Genomic DNA, 16,221 nt, shown 5'->3' with positions numbered 1-16,221 from the left:
CAAGACTCTCTACCAAGAAAAAGATTATGACTCACTGAAGGCTCAGATGATGATCAGCATTTTTTCACCATATTTTAAAATTAAGGCATGTACATTGTTTTTTTCAGACATAAGATATTACACTTAATAGACACTACAGTATCATGTAAACATAACTTTCATCTGCATTGGGAAGCCAGAACATTCACACTACTTTTTTGTTTTATTCACTTTACCATAGTGCTCTAGAACAGAACTCACAGTATCTCCAAAGGTTGCCTGTGGTGCTGTCCAGAGCAGTGCAAAGGTCGTTTCTAGGTTTGGATTTATCTTCTAATTCCTTCTGAAGTCATGAAGCAGTTGATCCTTCTATCTCACTAACCCAGCTTCCTCGATCGTATTTGTTCAGTTGCTTCTCTCTCTCTTACGTTTGTCTTTCCAGTCATTTTGGTTATTTGAATCATATTTTTTAGTAGATTCCTCAGCAAATCACCATGGAAACGATATTCTTTGATTTCTTACATAATTGTGTTTGTCTATGGCCTTAATACTTGAAAAATCCAGGCCAAGTGCAGTGGATCATACCTGTAATCCCAGCATTGTGGGAGGCCAAAGTGGCCAGATGGCTTCAGCCCAGGAGTTTGAAACCTGCCTGGACAACATGGCGAAACCCCGTCTCTACTGAAAATACAAAAATTAGCCAGGCGTGATGGTGCATGCCTGTAATTCAGGAGGCTGAGGCAGGAGAATCTCTTGAACCCAGGAGGTGGAGGTTGCCATGAGCCCAGATCATGCCACTTCACTCCAGCCTGGGAGACAGAACAAGACTCTGTCTCAAAAAAAAAAAAAAAAAAAAAAAAAAAAAGAAGAAAAATTTATTTTTCTGGATGTAAGATCCTTGCCTCAAATTGTCTTTCCTTAAGTATCTTAGAAATCCTTATCCATTGGCTGATGATATAAACTTTTGTGGAGGAAGAGTTTGATGACAATCAGATTTTGTTTTCCTTATTCATAATTTGATCTTTTTGTCTGGATGCCCTGATAATTAAAGAAAATGTAAAACCCAATACATTTGCTAGACTATGTCATTATATTAGGTACTTATGGTTGATTGATTCCCTGAGTACATTGTGTACTATTTAGGTTTTCATCTGAGTCTCTTTTTTAAGAAAAATTCAACTTTTAGATACAGGGGTACGTGTACGGATTTGTTACACACGTATATTGCACCCAGGTAGTGAGCATAGCACCCAATAGGTAGTTTTTCAATCCACACCCCTCCATTTCTCCTCCTCCAGTAGGCCCTGCTGTTTGTTATTCCCATGCTTATATCCATGTGTATTCAATGTTTAGCTCCCACTTATAAGTGAGAACATGCAGTGTTTAGTTTTCTGTTCATGAGTTAGTTTGCTTAGAATTATGGCCTCCAGCTCCATGCATGTTGCTGCAAAGGACATGATTTTATTCTTTTTTATGGCTGTGTAGTATTCTGTGGTATATCCATATCACATTTTCTTTATCCAATCCACCACTGATGGGCGCCTATGTTGATTCTATGTCTTTGCTCTGGTGAATGAACAATGAACATGTGAGTGCATGTGTCTTGTTGGCATAATAATCTATTTTCCACTAGATATATATGCCCAGTAATTGGATTACTGGGTTGAATAGTAGTTCTGCTTTAAATTCTTTGAGAAATCTCCAAACTGCTTTCCACAGTAGCTGAACTGATTTACATTCCCACCAACAATGCCTAAATGTCCCCTTTTCTCTGCAGCCTTGCCAGCATCTGTTGTTTTTTGACTTTTTTTTTTTTTTTTTTTTTGAGACAGAGTCTCGTCAGGCTGGAGTGTAGTGGTGCAATACTGGCTCACTGCAACCTCTGCCTCCCGGGTTCAAACGATTCTCCTGCCTTATTCTCCCAAGTAGCTGGGACTACAGGTGCACGCCACCACGCCTAGCTAATTTTAGTTTTTTTTTTTTTTTTTTTTAAGTAGAGATGGGGTTTCACCATGTTGACCAGGATGGTCTCGATCTCTTGACCTCATGATCTGCCCACCTCGGCCTCCCAAAGTGCTGGGATTACAGGCGTGAGCCACCACGCCCCACCTTTTTGACTTTTTAATAATAGCCAATCTGATTGGTGTAAGATGGTATCTCATTGTGGCTTCAATTTGCATTTCTCTGATGATTAGCGATTATAAGCATTTTTCATATGTTTGTTGGCCATGTGTAGGTCTTCTTCTTTTGAGAAGTGTCTGTTCATGTCCTCTGCCCATTTTTCAGTGGGGCTATTTGTTTTCTGCTTGTTGATATTGTGTTTAAATTCCTTATAGATTTTAGATATTAGGACTTTGTCAGATGTATACTTTTCAAATATTTTCTCCCGTTCTGTAGGTTGTCTGTTTATTGATAAGTTTCTTTTGCTGTGCAGAAAAGTTCTTTAGTTTAAGAAGGTCCCGCTTATCAATTTTTATTTTTGTTGCAATTGCTTTTGGGGACTTAGCCAAAAATTCTTTGCCAGGGTTGATGTTGAGAAGGGTATTTCCCAGTTTTTCTTCTAGATTTTTATAGTTTGAGGTCTTGCATTTAATTCTTTCATCCATCTTGAGTTAATTTTTATATATGGTGAAAGGTAAGGGTCCAGATTCATTCTTCTGCATCTGGATAGCCTGTTATCCCAGTACTATTTATTTAATAGGGAGAACTTTCTCCATTGGTTATTTTTGTCTGCCTTGTCAAAGATCAGATGTTTTAAGTGGGTGACTTTATTTCTGAATTTCCTATTCTGTTCCATTTGCCTATGTGTCTATTTTTGTACCAGTATCATGCTGTTTTGGTTTCTATAGTCTTATAGTGTAGTTTGAAGTTGGGTAGAGTGATGCCTTCAGCTTTGTTCTTTTTGCTTAGGATTGCTTTGGTTATTTGGGCTTTGGGTTTTGTTTTGTTTGTTGTTCCATATGAATTTTAGGATAGCTTTTTCTAATTCTTGAAGAGTGACGTTGGTAGCTAGATTGGAATTGCATGGAATCTGTTAATTGCTTTGGGCAGTATGGCCATTTTAATGATATTGATTCTTTCAATCCATAAGCATAGACTATTTTTCCACTTATTTGTGTCATCCCTAATTTCTTTCAGCAGTGTTTTGTCCTTCTCCTTGTAGAGATCTTTCACCTCTTTGGTTAGCTGTATTCTCAGGTATTTTATTTTCTTTGTGGCTATTGTACATGGGATTGTATTCTTGATTTGACTCTCAGTCTGGACAATACTGATGTATAGAAATGCGACTGATTTTTGTACATTGATTTTGTGTACTGAAACCTTGCTAAAATGATTTATCAGTTCTAGGAGACTTTTGGCAGAGTCTTTAGGGTTTTCTAGATATAGAATCATATTGTCAGCAAAGAGAGATAGTTTGACTTCTTCTTTTCCTATGTGGGTGCCTTTTCTGTCTTTCTCTTGCCTGATTCCTCTGGCTAGGACTTCCTCTTTAATTTCCTGAATTGTGATTTTTAGTATTTTTTCCATTCCATTGTTTGGTTTCTTCTCAGTGATTCATATCATGTGTATTGGATCTTTTGGATCCCCCATCCAAAAGATAGGATCTTTTTTCCCCCTCTCTTCTCTTCTATACCATAACTTCCTCACAAGTCCTTCTTCCTCCCTTTTTTCTTACTTTCTTCCTCCCTCCCTTCCTCTCTCTTTTCCTCCCTCTCTCCCTTCTTTGTTTCCTTCCATGATATAACTTTTATTTCACCTTCTATTACTATTGTGTTTATTTGCTCTTGTGTTTCTTTTAGTTTAGTCTTCATTTCTTACTTTATTTTATTTTTAGAGACAGGGTCTTGCTCTGTCACCCAGGCTGGAGTGCAATGGTATGATCATAGCTCACTGCAGCTTTGAACTCCTGGGTTCAAGCAGTTCTCCTGCCTCAGCCTCCCTAGTAGCTTGGACCACAGGTACATGCTACTGTGCCTGGTTAATTTTTTTTTTTAATCTTTTGTAGAGACAGGTTCTGCTTTGTTGCCCATGCTGGTCTTGAACTCCTGGCTTCCTGCCTCGGTCTCTCAAAGTGCTGGGATTACATGTGTAAGCCACTGTGCCTAGCTTAGTCTCCTTTCCTTTCCTTTTTCCTTTCCTTTCCTTCAGCCCAGCCTAGTCTTCATTTCTGAAATGATTTTTTTTTCAGCTTTATTGAGATATAATTGACGAGTTAAAATTGTATATATTTAAGATATACAATGTGATGATTTGATGTTCATATACATTATGAAATGTTTATTATAATAAATTAGTTAACACCTCCATCACCTCACATGGATATCTTTTTGTGTGTGTGGTGAGAACACTTAACATCTATTCTCTTAGCAAATTTCATGGTGACTATTAGTTAATAATACAACGTTTTATACCTGACATAATGTTTTTGTAATATGCTCCTGATTTCTGTCATCTAAGTTCTGAGTTTTCTGACTCTGATTGATACTGCTCTTCCATGACTCCTATCATTGAAACAGTATTATGAATCAATACGTAGCTAATACATACTGAATATCTACCAAGTGCCAGGCATGTACCTCTATCAGCTCATCTAATCCAGGTAGCAATTCCATGACAAAGGTACTGTTTTCTATCTCTTCTTGCAAATAAGGAAACAAAAGCACACCATTGCATAGCTAGTAAGTGGCAAAGCCAGTCAGCAAATTTTTTGGGGGGAAATATGTTATATAAGAACAAATTACCAAGAGCTGGTTAGAGGTTTGATGCTGTTTTCACCTCTATAAGAGAGTCGCTAGTTCATATATTTGCAGCAACCTTTTATCTCTGGCTTTTCTAAATATGGAACAATGTACTCTATTAATTTTGCGAACTTCTGTTTTGGTTCCATTTGTGTTCTCAATAAGCCACCACTATCTTGCTCATGAAAAGCACCATCTATTTGGGCACACGTGAAGAAAGATGCTGGGGAGCAGATTTCCTTTCGCCTGCAGTGAATGTAAACCACACTGTAAGCTTTGGATTGCTTCTCTACCCAGTTTCACATCAGGTAGCATCATCCTTCAGAGGAAATTTTGAGAAAACCAGAAAGTTGCAGGCATTATCAAGCTGCCCTGGAGAATGAAAGCTGGTAGAATTGTGGTGAGAGAGGCATCACTGAATACACCGTACTGAGTGCTGTCAGTCAGTGCTGTCAGCCCGTGAGAGCAGCCACAGGGCATGTGCACAGACCCGCGAGCCGGGAGCTCCCCAGGGCAGGCCTCATACCCTAACCCCTTCTCCACCCTTCCGATCCAGACGTGTTGTTTAAACAGAGCCCCAGTGGGCTTCCTGAGATGTGCCATGAGAGCACCAGTATTACAGGTGGACTGAGAACAGGATGTGTCCAAGAGGGGCTGGAGGCCTCTGTGTGCTGGACCACTTCAGGTCCCGCTTCTGTGACACGGCTTCCTCATCTTTCAGCGAGGGCCGTCACAGCTCGAATGTCCTGAGACCCCAGGTTTCAAATGCCCAAGCCCACTGTGGCTATAGAATTCCAGACCAAGACCAAATTTGTTGTTATTAAATTATTATTATTATTATTGCTATTATTTGAGATGGAGCCTCTCTCTGTCACCAGGCTAGAGTGCAGTGGCATGATCTCAGCTCACTGCAACCTCCGCCTTCCAGGTTCAAGCAGTCCTCCTGACTCAGCCTCCCGAGTAGCTGGGACTATAGGAGTGTGCCGCCATGCCCAGCTCATTTTTGTATTTTCAGTAGAAACGGGGTTTCACCATGTTGGCCAGGTTGGTCTCAAACTCCTGACCTCAGGTGATCTGCCGGGCTTGGCCTCCCAAAGTGCTGAGATTACAGGCATAAGCCACTATGCCTAGCCATGACCAAGTTCTAAAGATCAGCTTTGTCTTTTATTGTATAGAGGGATTTTTTTTTCCTCCCCTTTCTCTTTTTTGGAGCTAGGAAATAGAATTCCAGATGACTGGCAGTTTGTTAACTGCAGCTGAATTAAGTGTGCTTAATTTGGCTGAAGCATATTTGCAGACATTTTAGGAAATAAATCTGGGAAACGGTTTGTGATTCTTTGCAGTCAACTTTGAGAAAGAAAATGGCTATATTTTAGATTTATTTCATTCTCTTTTGTTATAAAAATAATACATGCTTGTTTCAAAAAAGCCAGAAAACAAAACACTAAATAACAATCCCATATAATTCTACTACCTGAATCCTACCACTGTATTCTTTTTCGTGTAGTATCCTCTCAGATTTTGTTTCTGATGCTTACATGGATGGATGGATGGATGGATGGATGGATGGATGGATGGATGGATGGATAGAAAGATATACAACGTAAGTGTTAAAATGAAATTATGCTAATTATTCCTTTAAAATCATGAGGCAATATATAGCAAAGAACATTTCCCACATCTGTTAATTTAGACATGTATCTTTGTTTTTAAAGTCTGTATAGTATTTCATAGTCTTGATGAACCATTCATTTATAAAATTCATCTTCTATGAATGGGCATTTAGATTGTTTCATTTTTTTCTCTTATAAAGAAAAGTGCAGAAAATATCCTTATCCATGTGAATTCGGTGAGTGGCCCTATTATTCTATGAGTACAAAGCTCTAGAAAGGATTTAAGCATATTCAAGTACCAAGTTTTTATACACAAGCCAGAACTGGTTCTTATTATTCCCTTTACTCCTTGCCTATTTGACAAGTAGAAAAAAAATGTTAACTTGTTTTAATTAGACTTTAAAAATTATCAGTGAGCTTGAGTAGTCCATATATTTATTGGATGCTTTAAAATTCTTTTTATGTGAATTATCTGTCTATAACCTTAGTCTACTGTTCTATTGGATGTTTATTTTATTGATTCATAAGAGCCACTCATATATTATGAAAATTAACCTGTATTTCTCATGGATATTTACAATAGTTCTTCTCCACTCATTATTTTTTCACGTTAACTTGTGGCTTCTTTTTTAACCAAACAAAAATCAAGTATTTATGTTGTCAGACTTATTCTTTATTTAAATAAATTCTGGCTTTAGTGTTTTCCTTGGCAAGGCTTTCTCACACAAAGATTATGTAGTATGTAATAGTCATCTTAATTTTCTTCTATTTTTATGGTTTTATTATTCTATTTAGTGTACATTTCACTCTATCTAGTGTTTATCCTAGAGTAAGATAGTGAGTGGATGATTACTTTCAGTTTTTCCAAAATGTTTAGCCAGTTATTTCAACACCATTAATCAGATGGTTCATCATTTTCTTGGTTTATTCAAGCCTTACTTTTTTACCAAACAGATAATGATTAAAATGTAACAATATTTAAATGTTTAACCTTTGACAGTGTTGATAAGCTAAAGCTATTTTGTTTCAATAGTGGTCTCATTGGAGAATCAACAAGCCAAAAATTCCAAAAAGGAGCGTTTGCTCAGTTCTGCATCATCTGAAGATACCTGGAGAAACTACTCCTTGGATGAAATTGAGAGGAACTTTTGTCTAGAAGTAAGATGTTTTCCTAAGCCACGGTTACCTACAGAGTAAACACAGCAAAGTAGACAATATGGAAAACTATTAGGTTTACACATTATTTCTAAAATTTGTTTCGATCCCACCTATGTCTCCCCCAATACTGAGACCCCTCTTACCTCCCAATAACAGCAACACATTGATCATCGATAATAGTGATGGTGATGTGAAATTAATTTTTAAGTACATCCTTTGTGCTACTCACATACTAACTCTAATAAGACATATAAAGAAATAATGCAACTTTATTGAGTAACGTAAAGGAAAACATGAATAAGTGAAGAGGTCTTTTCTGATTCTTGGATTGGAAGATTTAGTATTAATGCCCGTTCTTCCTATATTAGGATGTATATTTTTTCTTTTGAAAAATTATAATAGAGGACTTATTCTACACATATAAATTATTTTATTAAGGCATAATAATTAAGACAATATGGCATTCGTGCAGCAATGGACATTCAAATGGATTTAAAAGGATAGTTGGCTAATGAACCACTCTTTATATGTGAACTTAGCCTGCGATGTGAAGCATTTCAATAAAGTGTAGTGAGAGAGGCTTATTTGGTAATTATTATTGAGATAATTTGCTATCCAGCCATTTTGGGGAACGAATCTTATAACCTTCCACTCTTCACCAAAAATAAATTCTATCCTCATCAACGATTTAAATATAAGTAATGTGGGTAAACATTTGTTAATCTTGAAATTTAGAATCTCTTGTAAGCATGAAGTAAAGCCCAAAAGCCTTAAAGAAAAAGACTGATAAAATTTAACTTCAGAAAAATGAAAAATCCTTTATACAGCAAAACTTTGTATAAACATATGATAAACTTGGCACAATATGTGCAACATAAATGACAGATGAATAATTCCCAACATTCATAAAACTTTTACATATTATTAATATAAATGTTCAATAGATGGATGTCAATGCAGGAAGAACTCACAAGGCCAGTGTCGATAAGATTGTTGGAGAAGTGAGCACTGTCATATTTGTGGGTAATTTGGTTAAATTTGTTTTCTCTAGTTGTTGTTAATGACTTTCTTGTTTTCATAAAAACATGACCATTGCAAAAAAAAAATGTAAGCAATTCTAAAAAGTACAAAGAAGAAAGTAATAAACTATTCACAATCTACCACCCAGAAAGAATCAAAGGCAACATTTGGTGAACATAATTCTGGACCTCTCTTTATTCGTGTATGGAGGGACGGCTGCATCAGTGGGTAGGTGGAGACATAGATAGAAATAATTTTATAAGAAGAGGATCATACTCCTTTTTAAAAATAAAACGTATTTAATTTAAATTTCCCAGAAGAAAAGGAAATGTGACCGTCACCATCATAATTAACTCTTTTCTGGGATGTTGCCTGTGCTTTCCTGGTGGTCTGTTCAGCCTTCACAGCAGCCCCATGAGCAGCGAGTGCACTGTGAGCATCCCAGCTGAGGACACTGAGGCATGAATAGGTTAAATGAGTCCAGCTGAGTCCTGGGGCTGAGTATAAACAGCCCACGCAGTGCAGGCATATCCAGTCCCTGCCCTTAACCCTGCAACGCTGTCCTCAAGGGAAAGCAGAGACACTTCTGATCTCTGGGTGAGCATTTCGTTCCCGCAAGACATATGAGGTCCCCAAAGGGACTTTGAGGTGAGGTCCCCAAAGGGACTTTGAGGCGAGAAAAGGGATTTAAAAAGCTATGAAGAGCTGGAAGAACTATGTTTTGAAGGATGTTTCCATTTCAGACAGTATGGGCCGGCTTTCTGCTAGGAAACTCGAAGTGACGGGCACTGGTTTCTTCCTACGCCTCCCTCCCACCCACCATTTTTGCTCTTTATAGTTTGTCCTTAGCTGAGTTTATAATATTTCTATTCTGTTCCGTTGCCATCATTCCCCCTGTTGTTTTGACTTTGTTTGATATTTGCATGAATTTAATGTGCATCACGACAGTGCAGCACTGATCACAGTTTATCCCTCTCAGAGTCCTTTATTTTGATTTATTTTTTGGTTGGCTGGATTTCATTGTCAAGTAATTTCCTTAAGAAAGGCCCATGGGTGCCTTATTCCCTTTGTTTTTTTCATAGTTGAAACTATGTGCCTTTTGCTTTTATACTTGAACAGCAAGTTGGCTGGCTATAATCCTTCCATCATGCTTTCTTTTCCTTGTAATGTTGTAAATATTTTTTCCATTGTCTTCCAGCATTGGTTGTTGCTGTGAAAATAACCTGGGGTCAACCAGCTTTCTTTCCCCCTGGTAGGTGATTTCTTTTTTTACCTGGATTCTTGAAGCTTTTTTTTTTTTTTTTCTTGATCCTTGAAATTAACAAAGCAAAACGAAGCTATATCTCAGCGTGGAGCATTTTGACAAAGTTTCCTGGAACACAGTGTGATGTACAGATTCAGTTCTTCCTTTGTTTCAGGAAAATCAATGTGGTGGCAAGCAATGGATACTGTGCCGTAGTACTAAAATCATCTCCTCTCTCTCCCTTCCTCCTTCTTCCTTCCTTCCACAGTAGTCCCTGTTATCCTTATATTGGATCATCTTTGCCTCTCCTTGATAGCTGTCATCTTCTCTCAAGTTGATTGAATTCTTTTGTCCCTTTCCTCTGCTTCATTGAGATTCTTCCACAGCACTCCTTTAATACTAATTTAAATCTCATCCTTGCCTCTTATTCTTGCTGTGTCTAATTTATTAGTTCCTGTAATGGTGCTATTTTTGTTTTCTATTTTCTTAGCTTTGAAATATTCCTTCTCTTCTCAATGAAAATTTCTAAAAAGCTATTTTATCATTTTCAAGATTTGCTTTTAATTAATTGATTTTCTAATTTAGTTGCTTTTTGTGACATGAAATTTTTGCAGGGGATGTGTTCATATTCTTTCATATTCTGTCTTCTTCCGTTCTGGGTTCTTTGTCTTTGCCTGACCCTTCTTTCTCTTTTTCCCATCATATGTTGGCATAGTTGCAAAACCATTTATTTTCATCCTGTTTGTACTCAGGATGAGATTCACTCATATTATGGGTATAGCTGTGTTATCATTTTCACTGCTGTACAGTTTCCCTTACCTAAATATTTTATAAGTTATACATTCTCCCTATGGATGGATATTTGGATTGCTTCCTGTTGTATGCCAATCCAAACAGTGCCACCATAAGTGGTTGTAAGCTTAGCTTCTGGTCCACAGGTGCCAAGGCTTCTCTGGGAATTACACCTAGGAGTGGAGTTGTGAGCTGGGTGGTAGAGAACACGCCCCTCAGGCTCAATGGACGGTATCCTATTGCTTGCCACCATATTGATTTACACTCCCGCCAGAAGCACATGAGCACTCCTGCCGTTCCACGTTCCCCCAGCACTTGATACTGCTAAGCTTGTATATTTCTGCCAGTCTGATACAGATGAAATGCTATCTCAGCTATAATTTTTGTTTGTTTATTTCACTTTTTACTAATGTGATGAACAGCTTTTTATATTTTATAACTTTTTATAACTTTTTGATAAAAATATATCCACTTTTAATAAATACTTATTGAGTGCTGTCCACATGCCAATCTGTGCTTCATTCTAGATAATTATTTGTGAACAAAACAGATACGATCTCTGCTTGTATAGAGATCACATTACCTTATATCAGGGAGAGAGTTATTAAACAAGTAAAAAGTCATGAATACAATGTATTTTAGTGGAATGATGAAAAAGACCAGGGTGTTATGAGAGAGAATAACAATAGGGACCTCATTTAGATTTAAGATCAAGGAAACGTTTATAAAAACTAAACATAGGAAGATGGAAAATGGATGTACCCTTGGCTTTTCCATCAAGAATATGATGGTATGTGAAGGTGAGACTACCAGGTATTTTTATTTCCTTCTTTATACTTTGCTGAATTGCTTGCATTTTTTAAACAAAGGCTTGTACTTTCTATATAAACAGTAACAATGAAAATTTCCAAAAAGTTGTATTTGTCACAAAGACAGTATTTCGGTTTCATACCTTACCCTTTTTCTAAAAACTCTTGATCATCGCAGAAGCACTCTCCAGAAGAAAAAAAAAGTATGGAAAACCAAATGTCATTAAGACATTAAAAATGGGTTTTATTGGCCGGGCGCGGTGGCTCACGCCTGTAATCCCAGCACTTTGGGAGGCTGAGGCAGGCGGATCACGAGGTCAGGAGATGGAGACCATCCTGGCGAACACGGTGAAACCCCGTCTCTACTAAAAATACAAAAAAATTAGCCGGGCGTGGTGGCAGGCGCCTGTAGTCCCAGCTTCTCGGGAGGCTGAGGCAGGAGAATGGCGTGAACCTGGGAGGCAACGGAGCTTGCAGTGAGCAGAGATCACGCCACTGCACTCCAGCCTGAGAGACAGAGCGAGACTCCGTCTCAAAAGAAAAAAAAAAAAAAAAAAAGGTTTTATCAATCCAGTAACTGCACTGAGCCCCCGCTCCACGCCAGGCTCTTGCCTCTTGCTTCTCTCTGCAAGTCTTCCCCCAGGCAGTGTATCAGATGCAGTCCACCTCCCTGAAAGAGAAATGGACAAATTTAGCTGCACTTTGGGTGAATTTTATGCAACTTTCTAAGAAGCTTAGGTCCTTTCTAATAAACTTAGATCTCTAAATATTTTTATTAAAGATGTTTCCCTTTAGATACCAGTATTCCTATACACACTAAGGAAAATTTAGTGATTCTGCTTCTTATTCCTTTAGTGGATCGAGATTCTTGTACACACATTTCCATGTTGTAGCAGCTCTTTAAGAAAGTAACCTTTTGTACCAAGTTGTTGGTGATTTTGTTTATCTTCTTATCCCAGTTAGCAGGAAAAAATTGAATTCAGACAAAGTGGGATGGTTGAAGATACTGGAGAATATTGTTATTACTCAATAATAAACAGCAGGAAAACCTTTGGAAATAAAACCAATCTTCACAGTATTTTTCTGAGTCATATAAAAATCAGTGGTTAACCTACGTTACTGCATTTTAGAAGCCCCAATAAGCAAGCTCGTTCACCCAGGTTCTTTGTAATTCCTCATTTAAAAAAAGAATGATTAAAGAAATGTCCAATGTATATTCTGTTTATGCAGTCCTTACATTAATAATTTTCCTTACTGTAAAAGCTACTTGTATTTTTAATACAATATTAGCAGCTTTTTTTGTTTGATTGGCCTGACTTAATCAGGAGAAGCATAGCATGGGCTCACAGTAGGGAAAAGCTTGAAAGTGTATTAAGGAAGATGTATCAAACCGGCAGATCCAGCAAGTATTTTTAGCTCTGAAATTTGAGGTGGAGCTCTTCTATGTGCTGTTTTTCCCTGAGAAACGTGTCTGCCTTGTCACTTGAGGAGCTGTGACTGGGAAAACTGTTTTGTAGTGAGCTCATCAATTAAACATTTGAAGTTCAGTACATGCCATAGTAACCTTTTTGATCAGTTTTTGGAGAGAAAAATGTGAAGAGGTTTTTGGTAAAAATAAAATGGTTGAATAGCTCCATGAAGTTGATATTTATGAATGTCACACTCTAATTTCAATTTATTACAGCTTTCAAAGTCCTATGAAAAGATTGAAAAGGCCCTCAGTGCAGGGGACCCCTGTAAAAGTGGCTACGTGTCTTTTAATTATCTAAAGATTGTCCTGGACACCTTTATATACCAAATACCAAGAAGAATTTTTATCCAGTTAATGAAAAGGTAAGAGTCTCATTGTTTCCTTGACATTTTTTCCTCAAACGTCAACCGTAAGAATCAGGCGCAGCTTTGTTTATTTTTTATTAATGTTTTAGACTTTTTATTACTGAAAATTTAAAACGTATACAGAAGTAAAGAGAATAATACAGTGAATCCACGAATGTACCCACTACCCAGCTTCAACAGTGGTCAGATCTTGGCCAATTATCTCATTTGTATTCCTGCTGATTTTCTTCAACCCCAGATATTTCTGAAATAAATGCCAGATAGCATATTTCCCTCTCCCTCTAAAAAATAAGAACTCTTTTTAGAAACAAGGTAAAAATACAGTTTTCACATCTAATAGAGTTATCAGTCATATTAATAAATATCCAGTCAAGGTTCAAATCTAACTGCTTGCCTCATGTTTTCTAATTTAAATTTATTTAAGTCGGGATCCAAATTAAGTCTGTAGTTACAACTGGTTGATTTATCACAATTCTTTTTAGAACTATAGCCCTCCTCTCCATTTCTTAATTTTAGAAGTAATCTGGATTGTTCATTATGGGGGCTTTCTTACAATCTGGATTTGACTGCTTGTAACCCGCAGTGACATTTAACATGTTCCCTGTCTCCCTCCCCTAACTCCCTACCCTAAATTGATAGTTAGATATAGATGTACAGACCCGTGTTCATTGTGTGTGTGTGTGGGGGGGGGAGAAGTACTTCATAGGTAGTGGCAAACATATATAGACCGTCTCTCTTTTCGTGATCTTATCAACCATTGTTGATCATACCTAGATCCATTCATTCACTGGAGATCGTAAAATGATGACATTCTGTATCTATCGTTTCTTTTTCTCTTACTAGTTGGAGGACTTCTGTAATAACAACTTCCCCTCTCCAACTATTTGGTAACAACAAGACACAGTTAGTATAAGAAAGGCAGGATATCCTTGATTATTTCTCTGCGTTTCCTACTTTCCAAAATAATGAACTGGTTCCCTAGCATCCTCCAAAAGTGAACAATGAGTGTTTTTTTTTAAATTATTTTTTCTTAATAATGATTATGGACTCATGACTTTAAATATATTTGTGTCTCAGTTCATTACAGCTGTTATATTGATACTCAGTTTGTTCCATCTTGGCCAGTGGGAGCATTTTCATGTTGGTTCCAACATCCTGTTGATGTGACCGGGTAGTCTTTGACAACTTCCTTGCTTTCCTGTATGACAAATGTTCCAGGCTCTTCTTGTACATCCCTTGCCTGGGACCTGGCATGAGCCATTTCTCCAAGGATCCCTGTTCTATTCAATTTGAAATGGTATATGTAGACCACAATCTAGGTTAGGAATATTCTCTTTACCTGGTTTTCTGTCCAGGTAAGACAGAGAACCTTTTCTGGGGGGAAGTAGAGTAGAAGCTAATGGAAAGATTGTCCTGTCAAACTCTGGGTAATTGATAGGTGCCCTGTGGTTTTCCTAGAAAGGAGAGGCATGAGACAAGGGGATGGAAAATGCAGCATGAAGCTACAGCAGCTGGATCCATTCCCCGCAGCACCCCACTTTCCTTGCCAGCTCCCTATATGTCCAGAGAGAATCACCATGTATGAATACTGTGGCTTTTAGAGTGAAAGCAAAGTTTGGCCCTAGGAGTAAATATTTCCATGGCTCAGAAAATAGCTCTTTTGTTCTGTCTACACATGGTGACATTTTTCAGGAATTACTTTCTTGGATCACTAAAATTTATGCGACCATTTCTTCTTATCTCATTTTCAAAATTATGCAAATAATAATTTAATAGCAATAATAAAAAGTAAAAGCAAATAGTCACCATCCTCCTTACCTAACAAATTTACTATTTTCATTGTTCCACATTCTCTTCCATTTTTGTATTCACACACAAATATAATCTTTACATATTTGTAATCAGAGTGCATCACAGTTTTATATTGTGTTTTTTAAAATAGAAATGCATATTATAGACATTTTTCATATTGGCTTCATAGTCTTCAAAATTATAATGGTAAGAATGCATACAATGTCATTCAGCTAACATTTGTTGAGTGCCTTTCTGTATCAGACATGGTGGTAGATGCTAAAAATGAAGAAATAAGGCTGGGCGCAGTGGCTCATACATGTAATCCCAGCATTTTGGGAGGCCGAGGCAGGCAGATGACCTGAGGTCAGGAGTTCGAGACCAGCCTGGCCAACAAGGCGAAACCCCATCTCTACTAAAAATACAAAAATTAGCTGGGCATGGTGGCGGGCCACCTGTAATCCCAGCTACTTGGGAGGCTGAGCTGAGGCAGGAGAATCACTTGAACCCAGGAGGCGGAGGTTGCAGTGAGCTAAGATCACGCCACTGCACCCCAGCCTGGGCGACACAGTGAGACTCTGTCTCAAAAAATGAAGAAATAAATAACAAATCGTCCCAAGCCAGAAAGACTTGCCAGAGTGATGATATCTATGAAGAATATGATGGGTGCATAGAATGCATGTTTTGGGGGTTGAGGGTGGCCAGGGCTGAGGTGTTCTTATAACTTGTTCTATCCAGGGACCTAGGGATTTCTGAGTCTCTTTTTTGCATTCACCCTGAATTCCCAGTGGAATAGGTTACTGGAAACCATAGCAGAGTGAACATTCAGGTGCTAATGTCATGACTGCTGTATTAGATACCGTTCTCGTGGTGCACGTATCTGGAAGTACAGATGTGTCATATCTTCCTGGTCAACTCTTCCCTTTACTATTATATCATAGCCCTTTTATCCCTATGAATGCCTTTTGTGGTCTATCTTATCTGCTATTGAATTATAACAATTTTAATTAGTATTTGTCAGGTATATCTTTTTCCAACTTTTTACTCTTTTATTGTGATATTTTAGGCATTTCTTATTAAATAGCATATATCTATTTTTTAAAAAATTCCAAAATTAACATCTTTGCTTTTTTAACTGTCAAGTTTAGTCTGTTTTCATTCATTGTGGTTAATATGTTTGAATTCTTCCCCCTACCTCTTATTTTGTACTATTATTTCTTCTGCTCTTTCTTCTTTTTTCT

At 37.6% G+C, this 16,221-nt stretch overlaps 1 protein-coding gene across 3 annotated transcripts in view; it reads left to right on the top strand.

Moving 5' to 3' along the window:
- Positions 1-16,221, top strand: part of EFCAB6 (EF-hand calcium binding domain 6) — a 306,775-nt gene that overhangs the window by 95,948 nt on the left and 194,606 nt on the right. For all 3 annotated transcript variants that reach the window (XM_010370379.2, XM_010370306.2, XM_010370446.2), the window contains 2 exons: positions 7,365-7,489; positions 13,038-13,186. In XM_010370379.2, coding sequence (XP_010368681.2) covers positions 7,365-7,489; positions 13,038-13,186 — 274 coding nt within the window. The remainder of the gene's footprint in view (positions 1-7,364; positions 7,490-13,037; positions 13,187-16,221) is intronic.

Source organism: Rhinopithecus roxellana, chromosome 13 (genome assembly GCF_007565055.1).
Source record: "Rhinopithecus roxellana isolate Shanxi Qingling chromosome 13, ASM756505v1, whole genome shotgun sequence".
NCBI lineage: Eukaryota > Metazoa > Chordata > Mammalia > Primates > Cercopithecidae > Rhinopithecus > Rhinopithecus roxellana.
The sequence above is the reverse complement of the archived record's forward strand: the minus strand, read 5'-3'. Positions and strand labels throughout refer to the sequence as shown.